This window comes from Propithecus coquereli, unplaced genomic scaffold (genome assembly GCF_000956105.1).
Source record: "Propithecus coquereli isolate 6110/MARCELLA unplaced genomic scaffold, Pcoq_1.0 Scaffold241, whole genome shotgun sequence".
NCBI lineage: Eukaryota > Metazoa > Chordata > Mammalia > Primates > Indriidae > Propithecus > Propithecus coquereli.
In genome coordinates, this window is record NW_012147964.1 from 1,172,216 (window position 1) to 1,185,923 (window position 13,708).

At 55.7% G+C, this 13,708-nt stretch overlaps 1 protein-coding gene across 9 annotated transcripts in view; it reads left to right on the plus strand.

The window, feature by feature from the left end:
* Positions 1-13,708, plus strand: part of RANBP3 (RAN binding protein 3) — a 55,443-nt gene that overhangs the window by 39,472 nt on the left and 2,263 nt on the right. For 6 of the 9 annotated variants that reach the window (XM_012646268.1, XM_012646263.1, XM_012646265.1 and 3 more), the window contains 9 exons: positions 436-501; positions 1,109-1,201; positions 2,257-2,384; positions 5,869-5,988; positions 7,888-7,991; positions 8,757-8,835; positions 10,191-10,293; positions 10,816-10,940; positions 12,496-12,616. In XM_012646268.1, coding sequence (XP_012501722.1) covers positions 436-501; positions 1,109-1,201; positions 2,257-2,384; positions 5,869-5,988; positions 7,888-7,991; positions 8,757-8,835; positions 10,191-10,293; positions 10,816-10,940; positions 12,496-12,616 — 939 coding nt within the window. The remainder of the gene's footprint in view (positions 1-435; positions 502-1,108; positions 1,202-2,256; positions 2,385-5,868; positions 5,989-7,887; positions 7,992-8,756; positions 8,836-10,190; positions 10,294-10,815; positions 10,941-12,495; positions 12,617-13,708) is intronic. The other 3 variants (XM_012646269.1, XM_012646264.1, XM_012646266.1) reach the window with 1 other exon arrangement.

The following is a 13,708-nucleotide window of genomic DNA, read 5'->3' on the forward strand; positions in this document are numbered from 1 at the left end:
GAAAGAGGAAGGAAGCCAGGCATCCTCCACTTTTGGCCTTCTCATCACAGAAAGGGTGTCTCCTCTCCCAGACGTCTGTTGGGAAAAGCACACTGAGCCTTTTCCCCACCACAAACTCGTCCTTTAGGAAAGGGACCAGGTCCTGGGAACCTTGGTTCTGTGATTCCCCAACATTCTCCAGGGCTATCTCAGTGCCTGGGCAGGCCAGCAGACCTCAGTGCACTCAGCCTTCAGCCTAGCTAGTCCCCTCACTCTGGGAGCCCACTGTCAGCAGTTGCCCCAGAGGCACCCCTTCCTGCAGCCCCCGCCTCTCCCCCTCCCCCAGGCCACAGTTGGTCCCTGAGGCCAAGACCAGAGCCCTCTGCTGCCCTTCCTTCCCCAGCCCTACCCCACCCCAGGCAGACCTGCTTTTCATGCTCTGTCTTGTGCTTTTAGAGGAAAGGAGTAGCGGGTTCCGGTTGAAGCCACCGACCCTGATCCATGGCCAGGCCCCCAGCGCAGGTAGGTCTCCGCCGGGGAGGGGAGGGGAGATGATTTCCTGACACCTTTCCAGGCCTCTCTGCCCAGCCGCACCTGGACACTGGGCTCAGCCTGCATTCTAGGTCTTCTGTGACCTGACCACACGCCCTGGAAAGCTGCTTAAAGAGAGGCAGTTTGACCAGGGAGCTCGGGACCCCTCCCTGTGAGCCCTGTGCTCAGAAGAGGCGGTGGCGCAGGAGCAGGCTCAGCCTGGGGGGCCATGTGGAGTGTGTGCCCAGCCCAGCGCGGTTGGTGCGGCCTGTCTCTCCAGAACATTCTGGCTCCAGCATACCACGTGTTAACCCCGATTAGCAGAGCTGCTGCGCTCCAGCGGCTCGCTGCATCACTGTACTAACTGGATTAATTTGCAAACACGGTCAGTTATGTGGGAATTTCACTTAATCACATATAAAAATAACAGTAGCCAGAATCTGCTTGTCAGCTGTAAAGACCTCAGGTTTTTTAAAAAGTTCTTCCCTGCAAAGGCTAGCCTGCCGGGGGCCAGTCTTCTCTGAAGCGCCTAGGGGCAGGGGGTCTTGTGTTTCTGCAGGGGCCCGGAGGCCCTGGGACAGCCAACTTCTGTCCCCAGGTCTGCCGAGCCAGAAGCCGAAGGAGCAACAGCGGAGCGTGCTTCGCCCGGCAGTGCTGCAAGCCCCGCAGCCGAAGGCGCTGTCCCAGACCGGTAAGAAACGGCGGCCCTGGCACCTGGGCTCAGACGGCAGGGTAGAGCGGTTCTGAAGTCGCGCCCGGGACAGCGGTGTCGCGACACAGGTGACTGCTGAATGCACCCAGAACTACAGAGAGCTCAGGGAAGGTGATCCTTTAAATGAGCCGCCCCTCCCCGTTCCCTCCAGCCCTGCCCCAGTGAGCCCTGCAGAGGAGAGACAAGCGCTGTAACGGCCTCCCCGAAGCTGTGGGCTGAGCGTGACTGTGGGTGGAAACCGGCTTGTTCGTTCTGGGTCTCCATCCAAGCTGGCGGGTTCCTGGGAATGTTTAGATTTGCCCCTGCGTGTTTGCGAAGGAAACCTCAGCCTTGTAACTTTACAGGTCGTCTAAGACTCAGAGGGTCCTTTTGGTTAGATGCGGTTTTCATCTCACCTGCCAGCCTGTAGACGTAACTCCTAAACCGCGCTTCCATTATATCCACAGCAGTGGTGGTTTCCAATTAGTCCTCAATTTTCTCAATACTAATGGGCTTTTCTTCCTCTTCATCTTTCCCTGTAATGCCCCATAATTCTCCGGAAGCAACTCAGCATCTGACACATGGGAAATAGTTCCTGTTTCTGAAGGGTTTTAGTTACATCGGACATTATTTTAATCTAATGCTAAACAGTCAAAGCCAGATTTAAAACTATGTGTCGTATATTCGTAACTATTTACAGGGAGGGAAATGCATCATCACCATACTAGTAAAACTCAGAGAATTGTTCCCCAGTATATTTTCTTTTTCTTAGCAATAATGCTTCTTGACATGCTAAAAGGTCATGTGGTTCTTTTTCAAATAAAGATAAGATATCCTCACTTCTGTGAGGTTTTTGGGGTGGGGGAGTTGTGTGGTTTTTTTTTAACCTAAGAATTTGTGGCTCTTCGTAGAGACGCGAGGTCCTTTCCTTAAAAAGGAGACGTTGTCCTGCGGCCCAAGCGGTAGGAGGGGGCCATAGACAAGGTCCAGCCCCTCAGCAAGCGGGGGTGGGAGGTGCCTCGTCGTGATTCCCTGTCTCCTTCCTTCCCCTGCAGTCCCCAGCAGTGGCACCAATGGGCTCAGCATCCCAGCAGACTGCACAGGGGCAGCGCCAGCAGCATCACCCGAAAACCCCGCACGGAGAAGCCCCTCCGACTCTGCCGACGAGGCGTGCACACTCGAGGTCGGTGGGTCCTGGGCCCCCGTGGGCGGGAGGGTGACGCTGCTGGGGTGCTGCCAAGTTCACAGACCAGTTCCGAGCAGTTGGGACGTGAGGCTGTTTTAAGGATTCCTGGATTTGCTCAGTGGTCTTGGTGAATAACTGTAACTGACAAACCAAATTACTAAACTCCCAAGAATAGTCTTTCTCCATCAGTCAAAGAGAATGGTGCCACCAGCATGCTCTGCCGCAAAGTGTTCCTGCTGGGGGCACCCGAACCATTGTACTCCGGGGAGTCACTGGGGACAGAGGATCGCCTGTCATTGATGAGTGTCTTGCAGCATTTTGCACGATGAAACATGTTCCATACCCAGACATCCCCTTGGGGATTCGCACATGCGTGCCCATTCTGGTTGAAGAAGTTCGCTTGGGGATGTCAGCCTTAGGCAGTGTGTTCACGGCCACTGTAAATAAGGGCATGTGTCGAAGAGCCTGCTGTCAGGGTTGGCGGGGATGGGTTTGGAGTCAGAGTTGAAACACAGACGTGGCGTCTTCGTGTGAAGGCCAGACTGGATCTGTGTGTCTGTTCTCTGCTCCACCCATTTCAGTGGCCTGCAGTTTTATACCCTCCACCCGCAGCAGATGCCCGGGCTCCATGATGAAAACGGCCATCTATAATCAGAATTGAAACCATCACTGAGGGCCAGCCCTCCCGCCTTTAAGCTACAGCTTGCTGAGCTGGAAATACGGGCCGCTTCGGCAGCATGCTGCCGCGTGGGAGCTCGGGCAGCTGGGGTCTCCAGGGTGCAGGCAACTCAGGTGTGCGGTTTTGAGTTGGAGGGAGACCTAGAAGGGACCTGGCCCATCCTGTCCTCCTCTGGCGCTCCCAGTGGCAGGTACGTGAGCCAAGTGGGCAGCACTCGCTGCCGAGAGCTCGAACTTCGCTTGGTCCCCATCTGCCTGCGTCACTTTCCTGTTGGTTCTAGCCCTTCCTTGGCAGTGCAGACAAGCGTGTTCTCTCAAGTCCCTGAGCTCAGAGGTCAGGCCTCTCCAGTGTCCCCTCATCAGGCTGGATGGTCCTGGTGGCTGGAGTCAATTTCCGTGCCTCATGGTCTCCTGGCTGCTGCTCCCAGCGCCTGAGTCTGTCCCTCTTAGGATCCCGTGTCTGGCTCCAAAGCCAGTGTTCCACATGGGTCTGGGATGGAGCCTCACACGTCACACCCCCGTCAGCAGCTCTGCATGTGGCAGGCGCCCAGACAGAGGTTCCACACGTGCTGTCTCGTGACCACCCAATTCTGCTGAGATTTTCAGGGCTGGCCACACCCACCCTTCTCTGGCCTTGCAGCAGCAGCCAAAACAAGACCTTTGGCCTTCCCTGCCGCCCACGAACATGGCACATGCTGACATGGCACCCATTGGGGACCACGAGCTTAGGGGCTGGGGTAGCCCATGGGGGAGCCTCCATGGTTAGATTTCAGGTACTGTGCTTGGGAAAGAGGAAGAGCCACTGCCCTCCCCCACCCCACACACGCACACACACACTGAGACTGATTACAGGCCTCAGGATTTGCTTATTAGTTTAATTAAACTCTTTTAAAAGTCTCCACCAGGTCATGGACATGCTCTGCGATCAGAAACGGTTGGCTGCCTGCAGCCCTGCCTGCGTCCCCAACCTCAGGTGACCCTGTGGGCTCTGCCTACCGGGAATAGCCCCGGTCAGAGGGTGAACAGGGAGCACACAGAAGCCAAGGGCAGGCGCATGTTTCTGCTGGAAGCTTAGCCCCATGCTCTGCGGCGGGGCTGGGCATTGGCCTGTCCTCTGAGGACTCCCAGATCACCAGACAGTGTGTGTTTGATCTGAAAAGGCGACGTTTGCTCTCGCACAGGCATGAGGCTGCAGCGTGAAGGCGGCGGCAGCAGCATCTATAGGGAGCACAGTACAGACACACCGCAACTCTGGACAGGTGGACCAGAAAGTGCACTTTGTGCCGTGACCCACCCATCCTGGGGCTGGTATTTTAATTCCAGCCTTCCCTGCAGCACCGAGCGGCGTCGGGGGCTGTCTGCAGCCTTTCTCACCCGGGGTTCCGGGTTCTCGGGTCCCTTCACGTGTCCTGGGCGAACCCCGCCTTGCGTTCTTGTCCACTGTACACATCCCCAGAGCATCCGCCCAAAAGCCTTCTTAAATTTCTTTTCAAATTACACAGCAGCTCTTACCATGTAGTGTAAGAAAAACATTTATGAAGTACTTGCAACTCCATGTTCCATTGTCCCAAGATAAATGATTTTGTTCCTGAAATGTTAGTTATGAAAGTCAGACCTGCATGTTAAAAATATTTAAGTAAATGAGAAATTCTACGAAGTAACAAGTAGAAGCCACCATCCAGTTAAAAAGTCCCGGGGTGACTTAGCTCTGTCAACAGTTTGAATTCTGTCTCTCCGGGTTTTTTTCCTAGACATTTCTACACACACACGCTTGGGATTGGGTTTGCTTTTAGCAGACGTGGAATCACACTTCTTGATTTTTCCCTCCAGTCCGTATATAGTGGGCATAATTGCATGTCAGAGACCTGCCTCTCCGCTGATTACAGCTGCACTAGATTTTCTTCTCCCATCTTTTTTTTTTTTAAGTGATGAGATCTCAGTCTGTCACCCAGTCTGGAGCACAGTGGTATAGTCGTAGCTCACTGCGGCCTCAAACTCCTGGGCTTAAGCGATCCTTCCTAGAAGTGGAACTACATGTCCGTGCTACCACACCTGGTTAATTTTTTTATTTTTTGTAGCGGTGGGTCTCGCTGTGTTGCCCAGGCCGGGCACAAACTCCTGGCCTCCAGTGATCCTCCCGCCTCAGCCTCCCAAACTGCTGGGGTTACAGGCGTGAGTCACTGCACCCAGCAGGGGCTTTTTTATACCAAGAACAAGTACGACTCCGAGCAAACATTGATTAAAAGCCTCTCCATAAAACAGCCGTCTGTGGACGTGCTGAAGGGGTCACTCGGCCTCCCAAAGACCCAGTTTCTGTCAGAGCCCCAAGTAATCCAGGTACTGTCGGCCCCAGAGCCCCACAGTGTGCAGGTCCCAGCCCTCCTGTCCAGGCCGCCCGTCTCACCCCAGCTGAGGTCAAGGAAGACAGCTGCAGGGCCCCTGGCCCCACTGAGGCAGCAGGTGGCCCCAGAACTGCCATGTGGCTTCCAGGCATCCAAACCCATCCGTCTCGTGCCACCCTCACGTGTCTAAAGCAAATCTATGCGCCTGCGAAGGCCGCAGCAGCTTATGGTTGATGATCTGGGGCCTCTTCTCCCAGGGCCCCACCCAGGGAACCTTTATCCCGGGCTGCTGACAAGGCTGGTCCTGGGACAAGTCTCAGGCTGTCCCTCGCCTGGGGACCCGTGTCCAAGGGAGAAGTGGAGTAAACAGGGTGGTGTGGGATCGCCTCTCCTGCTTGTCTGGCTGAGTGTGTCACCTGTAATTGGTTATTGTGTTTTGGGTTTGCTTTTTTTTTTAATAGGAGAAGGAGCCCCAGAAAAATGAGTCTAGCAATACTTCTGAGGAGGAGAACTGTGAGAAGAAGGAACAAGCTGCGCAGCAAGCCTTTGTATTCGGGCAGAACTTACGGGACAGAGTTAAGGTGTGTGAGGGGGTGTGGAATGGGCCGTTGCGCTAATGAGGCTTTCTTAACGCCTCCCCCAGGTTACACAGCAGGAAAGTCAGTAGACTTTCCTTTCAGAATAGGGGGACACAGTATGTCATAGGCTCTGTGACTCATGGCACAGCCAGCTGCTGCTTCGTGAGCTTTCCATACTTCTCGGCGCACACCCGCCAGGCTGCAGAGTCCCCGCCTGCAGTGGCTGCTCAAGGCAGGCTCCCCTGTGCTCCCGGGAGCGGCGACAGAGAGGCGGCCAAACGTGGTCAGCCCCGGGAACTCACTTCCACAGCGGAGAACGCAGAGAGAATGATCCGGCGCTTTCCACGTTGCCCTGGAGGCTCTTGGCCCCTCGGGTCAGGGTTTCTCCATCTCAGCACCAGCAGTGTTCGCACCAGGTCGTTCCTGGCTTTCTGAGGGGCTGTCCTGGGCACTGCAGGTGCTGAGCAGTGTCTGTGGCCCCAACCCACTCCGTGCCAGGAGCACCCCCTTCCCCAGCCGTGGCAGCCACAGATGTCACCAAGTGTCCCCTTGGGCTTCCCTCCCCAGGGGCTCGTGGAGGACACAACCTGGCCCTTGGGGTGACCAAGGGACAGAATCGCCCAGTTAAGAACCATCACCTTGTGGTGGGGGGGCAATACTGTTTTCTTTCCTAAAAGGCAGCAAAGTGTCTGTCACCTCCCAGCTGCCCTCCAGGTGTGATGGTCTAGTCTGGAACTTGAGTCAGGGTCGGGAAAGGCTGGCAGTGGCAGGGAACGTGCCTGGACCCGTGCCCTGGGCTCTGGGAAGACCAGGGCTGGGCAGCACTACCTCTCCCAGCCACAGGCACGGAGCCTTTCAGCAGCTCATCTGGCAAGAAGCCTCTTTAGAAGCCTGAGAGGCAGGATCACCGCCTTGTCGGGAGGCATTTGTGGCTGTCACAAGCAGGGGGCGCTCCTGGCGTGGAGTGGGTACAGGCCGGGATGCCGCTCCCCATCCTGCAGTGCCCGGGCGCAGCCATCCACAGTGCCCAGGGGGAGGAGCCCGAGATGAGGAGGCAGCTCCCTGGCGTGTAGGAAGCGCAGGGTCGTGTTTTCTGCTTCTTCCTCTGTTACTCACTGTCCACCGATGCACGAACCCCTGAGAGACACGGAAAATAGTGTCAGTGTTGCCACGGTTTTCAACCCAATGAGTCCCTCAGGGACTATTCCCTCAAGAGAGGGCGAGAGGCGGAGAAGGGCTTGGCCATAGGACCTCAGGCCTTGTTGAGTCTGCGCCTTGATCTTGGGGGGACAGCTGCTTTGACATTGGGGCATGGTCAGCATCTGACAGGTCCAAAGGGCCTGCGTGGGCTTCAGAGTCTCACAGTCAAATCCAGCTTCCCCATCAAAGACACGTCTGAGCCGCAGGTTCTCAGCCCGGAGCCTCTGCTTCCCTGCTTGTACAACGGGTCCTGTAACATCCACCGCACAGGGTTCCAGGAAGATTCAGTTAGATAATGTATTTAACAGACTTGGCACGGCAGTTGGCATAAAAGAAGCCCTCGGAAAATGATGCTTTTATTGTGTTTATAATAAACCCCTTTGTAGGCGTTCTGTGTTCTCGGTGCAGAGGCATCGACAAAAACGCCAGCAAGATGCCAGCTCGAGGGTAGTTTTTTACTGCAAGGTAGAAAAAGCTCCCTGCTGCTCTGCGTACTCTTTGTTGTTAACTGCTAAAAGCAAGAATTGGTGGCGATGACTGCGGCTCCACCCCCAGTACGCACTCGGCGCACACACAGACGTGTGTGTATGAGTGTGGAGGGGGTGGGGGAGAACACACGAAGGGGCTCGTGTCTGGCAGACCAAGCTGTAGCGTCCCAGGCCCTGCCACTCTCCGAGTACTAAGTGCTTTCTCTGCTCCCAGCTAATAAATGAGAACACTGACGAAGCTGACATGGAGAATGCCGGACACCCCAGTTCAGAAACGCCAACTGCAACAAATTATTTCCTTCAGTATATCAGCTCCAGGTGTGTGTCTCAGGCCTGGTGGCCGCCTCGCCATGGTGGGGCAGGTGTCCAGGCAGGGCCCCAGCCACAGAGGGGCCCTCGGTCCTCAGGCCCGGGAGCCTTGGCACCTGGCTTCTGACCAGGAGCCACCAAGAGCAGGGGAAGCAGATGCTGTCGGGGTCGGGTCATCCTGGGCACAGCTATGGACAGGCCAGGAGGGTGGGCTTGGCCCTGGGATTCAGCAGACACCTGAGGTGGGACCAGAGTTCTGTAGGGTTGTCCAGGGGCATGTGGAGGACACAGCCTGGCCTTCTGACCTCTGTCGTACAGACCTTGTGCCCAGAGCAGACCTGAGTGGGCCAGTGGCGGCTCAGTTACCTCCCATCAGCTATAAGGTTCCAACACCCCTGGGACCCCTCACCTTCGGTGTGGGCACATAGGGTGAAGACCCCACCTCGTCCTTGACTGGCGGTGCTCACCCACAGCCCGACCACCCCTCCAGGTGTTTTAGGAGAAAATGCGTCCTGCCTGGGAGTCAGGCCAGCAGAGCGGGTAGAACGTGGGCTTCCCTCGTGCCATTGGGACTCTCCATCAAGACAAGCTGTGGGTCCCTATTTTCATCTGGCACAGTGAGGCGCAGATGCCTGTGGACCCTGTCTCTGGCATGCACAGCGAGGGAGGCGCCCAGGCTGTGCCCTCTGTGCTGGTGTACGTGTTTGTGCATGTGCGTTTGCCAGGCCACACCCCCACCCCACGCCCCACACTCACTACATGGCTTCTCTTCAGTTTAGAGAACTCGACCAATAGCACTGATGCCTCCAGCAACAAGTTCGTATTTGGCCAGAACATGAGTGAGCGAGTCTTGGTGAGTGGCCACGCTGGGACTGTTCCTGGAGACCAATAGCTCCAGGTCGAGGGGACATGGGGAGCGGGGCTGCCACGTTGTTTCCTGCGGAGTTGGGATGCTCTCGGTTGCAAGTAAAAGAAGAAAGACCCGGTTCAAACTCTGCTGGAAGACACGGGCCAGGCTGCTGGCTCTGGCAGCCCTGGAGCTGGCTGCATCCCAGGATGGGTTTGCTTCCCCTGAGCCATGGTCAGGGCCATGCTGGGGGTCAGGGATCGCGCTCCTCCCCACCGGGCCCGCTGGGACTGCAGCCGTCTGACAGAAATCTTTTTTTTTTTTTTTTTTTTTTGAGACAGTGTCTCACTCTTTTGCCCAGGCTAGAGTGAGTGCCGTGACGTCAGCCTAGCTCACAGCAACCTCAAACTCCTGGGCTCAAGCAATCCTTCTGCCTCAGCCTCCTGAGTAGCTGGGACTACAGGCATGCGCCACCATGCCTGGCTAATTTTTTCTATATATTTTTAGTTGTCCGAATAATTTCCTTCTGTTTTTAGTAGAGATGGGGTCTCGCTTGTGCTCAGGCTGGTTTCGAACTCCTGAGCTCAAACGATCCGCCCGCCTCGGCCTCCCAGAGTGCTAGGATTACAGGTGTGAGCCACCGCGCCTGGCCCAGACAGAAGTCTTTAATCACCTGCTGCTGGACCAGCCCGGGCCCATCTGGAGCCAGGAGAGGCCAGCCTCACCCAGACTGTGAGGCTGCGGCCCAGCAGGGGACAGGCCAGCTATGCCAACAGACAGGGCTGCGGCCTCCCTGCTCCTGTGACCACCCACCACAGCCAGGGCCGTGGGTGCATGAAAGGGCTGTGTCCATTCCCAGAGAGCCCAGCCAGCCTGGGAGAGGGTTCTAGAATAGCTTGCCTACTTCCTTAACTTTGTTCCTTTTTCTTTGACTGATTGTGTGGGCCCACCTAACTGCTTCCATCTTTGCCTTGCTTTATACTAAATTAATGAGCCTCCAGCTTCTCTTCTCTGGTGTCAGTACTGCCCCTTTTCTACTACAATGAAATAGTCAAAGACACTTCACTGCCGTGCAGATAAGGTGCCCAGCGCGGCCCAGGGTGCCCATCGGCTGGTGGCACCCACCTCCTGAAGACACCTGCAAGGCCACACTCAGGTCCTCCGAGGCAGTCTGGGAGCGTGCAGGAGAGGCCTGTGGGACCTGCCCCGCGTGATGCTGGAGGGGGGGCTCATGGCATCGGGGATGGGCATGGAAGTGCCCAGAGCTGCTGTCCCAGCTCAGGCTATCCGTTCTGCAGCAGTTTGTCTGCCAGGACCACACAAACACGCCCTCCTCCCCACGTGTCTTTGTCTCCCTGCAGAGCCCCCCAAAATTAAATGAAGTCAGTCCAGATGCCAACAGAGAAAACGTGGCTGCCGAGTCTGGGTCTGAGTCCTCTTCCCAGGAGGCCACCCCCGAGAAAGGTATGTTCCAGTCCTGCTGCCCCGTGGTGTGGGGGTGATGAGGGACACAAGGGGACACTGTTCCATCCACGCCCCCTCCGGGAGGGATGAGGGGACCGACTCTCCCTGCAGTAACGACCACGTGTGAACCAGCTACGGAATGGTCCAAAAGCAGTGGCCGTGGCCTTCAGGGCTCTGCACTGCAGGGAGCAGAGACAGGTGTTCGTGTTCAGGAACGTGAGGACCCGAGTCTGCACAGCAACAGGGAGGGTGGCAAGGCACAGGCACAGGCACAGGAGAGTGTGTCCCCATCCTGTCCTCTGCTGCATGGGAAGTGGGGATCTGGGGCCACGCCTGACAGCTCCCGGGCAGTCTCCCTGCAGATCCTGAGTCTGAATGCCTTGGCCTGTGTCCAGGGTCCACTCCAGCCACCAGGTCTGGCTTTCCAGGGGTAGCCTGTGTCCTTGAAGCCAGAACCACCCTCTCAGTCTCCTGCGAGCTACTTGCTTTTCCCTCACCAAATAAATAGTCAGTCTTGTTTAGCTAATAACATTTCAGAGTCCCTGGCCGAGTCGGCAGCTGCCTACACCAAGGCCACAGCACGGAAGTGTTTGTTGGAAAAAGTGGAAGTCATCACCGGGGAGGAGGCGGAGAGCAACGTGTTACAGGTGAGGGGGCCGCAGACCTGGGCCCTGCCTGGTCCTCTCTGACCTTGGGGGTCGCACCCCAAGGGCAGGGCCTCCCCTGTGAGGGCCGCCGGCTGCAGCCTGGAGCCTGGTTGGGGGTTCTCCTAGAGAGCTTAGCCCGGGCCAGGGGGCTTCTTGTTTTGGTTTTAGAGCAGGAGGATCCATCTTGACACACCCTTGATGGTTCAGGAGATGACAAGGACTTTCAGGATACACACCTTCCTCTTGTCACCCAGAGTTAGCAACCATAACTATTTTGTCACCCTGTGCTATCTCAGTAGGGAAAAGTGAGATGCAGCCAGAGCTTCCACCCCACCCTCCCATCCCTGTCTCCCTCCTGCTCCTCCTGAGGCCACACCTCGCGAGCTGGTGGGTCTGGTGGGCAGCGTCCGCCTGCTTCCTTTCCCTGGACACGTGTAGACACATCACGTCTATAAACCGTGCAGAGCGCCGTGGAATTTTAATAGTGCTGCTCTTTCCCACTCTCCACTGTTGCTAAATGTAGTCGTGTTGAGAGAGACTGACTTAGAGGGGTCTGCACTTTCTGTGAAGCACTACATATGGTCTCTGTCACCTGGTTTTCTTTTCTTAATATATACAAAGCAGCTTTGTTGAGGTGTACTGCACATACTGTATAATTCATCCTTTTAAATCGTGCAGTTCAGTGGGTTTTAAGTATATTCGTAGACTTGTACAGCCGTCACTACACTCTAGTGAGTATAGTGCACGTTTTTGCACGTTTTTGTCCCCCAAAAAGAAACCCCATCCGCCTCCCCCAGCCCCTGACAACCACTGATCCACTCACTTCCTGCCTCTGTGGATCTGCCTGTCCAGGACATTTCATGTGAGTGGCATCACGCACTGTGTCCTTCTGTGTCTGGCCTCTCTCACTCGTATAAGGTTCTCAGGGTTCATTCGTGTCAGAGCCTCGTCCTCTTTTATGAAGGAACAAAGTTTCATCGTAAGGATGGACCGTTTGTTTATCCTTTCATCAGGTGATATTTGGCGTATTTCTACTTTTTGCCTATTACGAATCATGCTGCTGTGAACGTTTGTGTACATGTTTCTGTGTGAACACATGTTCCCTTTCTCTGGGGTGGATCCCTCGGAGTAGAGTTTCCGGGCCACGTGGTGACTCCACATTTAACTTTCTGAGGACCCGCCAGACTGTCTTGCCCGCGGCTGCCCCGTTTTCCATTCCCACCAGCAGTGAATAGGGCCTCTGTCTCTCCACAGGGCTGCAGAGCAGAGTGGCCTCTCACTGCCACTGCGGTTCTGACATGCGTTTCCTTAATGATTCTTTTCTTCTTTTTCCAAATACCCCTTTTAAAATGTAAGACCTGGTGTAGCTCGAGGGCAGGACACAAAACTGGCCAAGGGCCAGATGTGGCCCCCAGGCCATAGTTTGCTGACCCTGGCGGTCCTTGCAGGTTGAAGGTGAGGTGTGGGTTAGACGGAGACTCTGCTCTCGGGGGTCCGCCCTCAGCAGGACGCCCAGCCAGGGCCCTGCTCACGCTGCTCACCCCGTGTGTTCCAGATCCAGTGTAAGCTGTTCGTCTTCGACAAGACCTCACAGTCGTGGGTGGAGCGAGGTCGGGGGCTGCTCAGACTCAACGACATGGCGTCAGCCGACGACGGGACGCTACAGTCCCGACTAGGTGAGCTGCCGAGGGCTCCTGGAAGGGGTTGGGGACAGCCAAAGGGAACCAAGGGGGACAGCCCACCTGGTGCTCGTCGGGGCCAAGGAGCAGGGAAGCCGTCCCCACGGGAGAGCCCCCGACACGGCCCCGCACACGCCCTTCGGCACCCAGCCCAGCCTTCACCCACGGGCCCAGCTGCCCCTCCGTGATTCACTCGGTGTCAAAGTGCATGAAAGTCTTCAGAAATTTTTAAACTGATTTTTCTGACAGTAAAAGTGGTGGTTTTATGTAAGAAAGGAAAGAGAAGAACTCGAACATGAACCGTGATCTCTTTATGAGGATCCAAATCTCTGCTGATAATATTTCAGCGGTCCGTTCCTCCTGTTCGTGGTCCTTTTTTAAGGAAATAGGATACATTTTTATCCCACTCTTTTCATTTGCTATTTTGTGAGCATCTTCCCCGGTCGTTATTTTCTCTTCAAAATAACGATTGTTTTTCAAAAGCATCAACATTGGTATTCTGTTCACAGTAATGGACTTTTCCCTACCAACAGACATTCAGGCTGTTCCTGATTTTTTCGCTGTCATAGTCGCTACTGGGGCTGTCTTTGTACATGAACCTTATTCCCAGAAACAGACTCACTACAAAATGAGTGTGTGCGTGCGCAAACACGTGGAGAACATCATGTGTGCGTATCTGCTTCCGTGATGTGCGTGTCCATCTTTTTGTCTTCCCCAAAGCGTCTCTCGGCCTTTGCAGAAACATGGATTTCAGGCCCAGCAGTAGCTGCGTGGCCCCCTCGAAGAGCAGTTTTCACCCACCTTGACTCAGAGACACTCCCTAAGTGGGGACAGACAAGGACGGTCCCTCCAGGCCGGGCACTGCTCTTTTCTTCCCCTAGAACTTCCTCTCGCTTTGCTTTCCTTCTTTCTCCTGGAAACATTCAAATATGTGGGAATGGGGAGTGTGTAGTACCCTGAGCCCCTGGGTCATCGGGCTGTGGCAGCTGTGCCCTCCCGGCAGAGCAGTCTCGTGGAAGAGCTTCCAGCCCTCTCCAGGCCTGTTCCAGTGGGCGCAGGCAGCTGACGGGAAAGGGGGGTGGGCGTCAC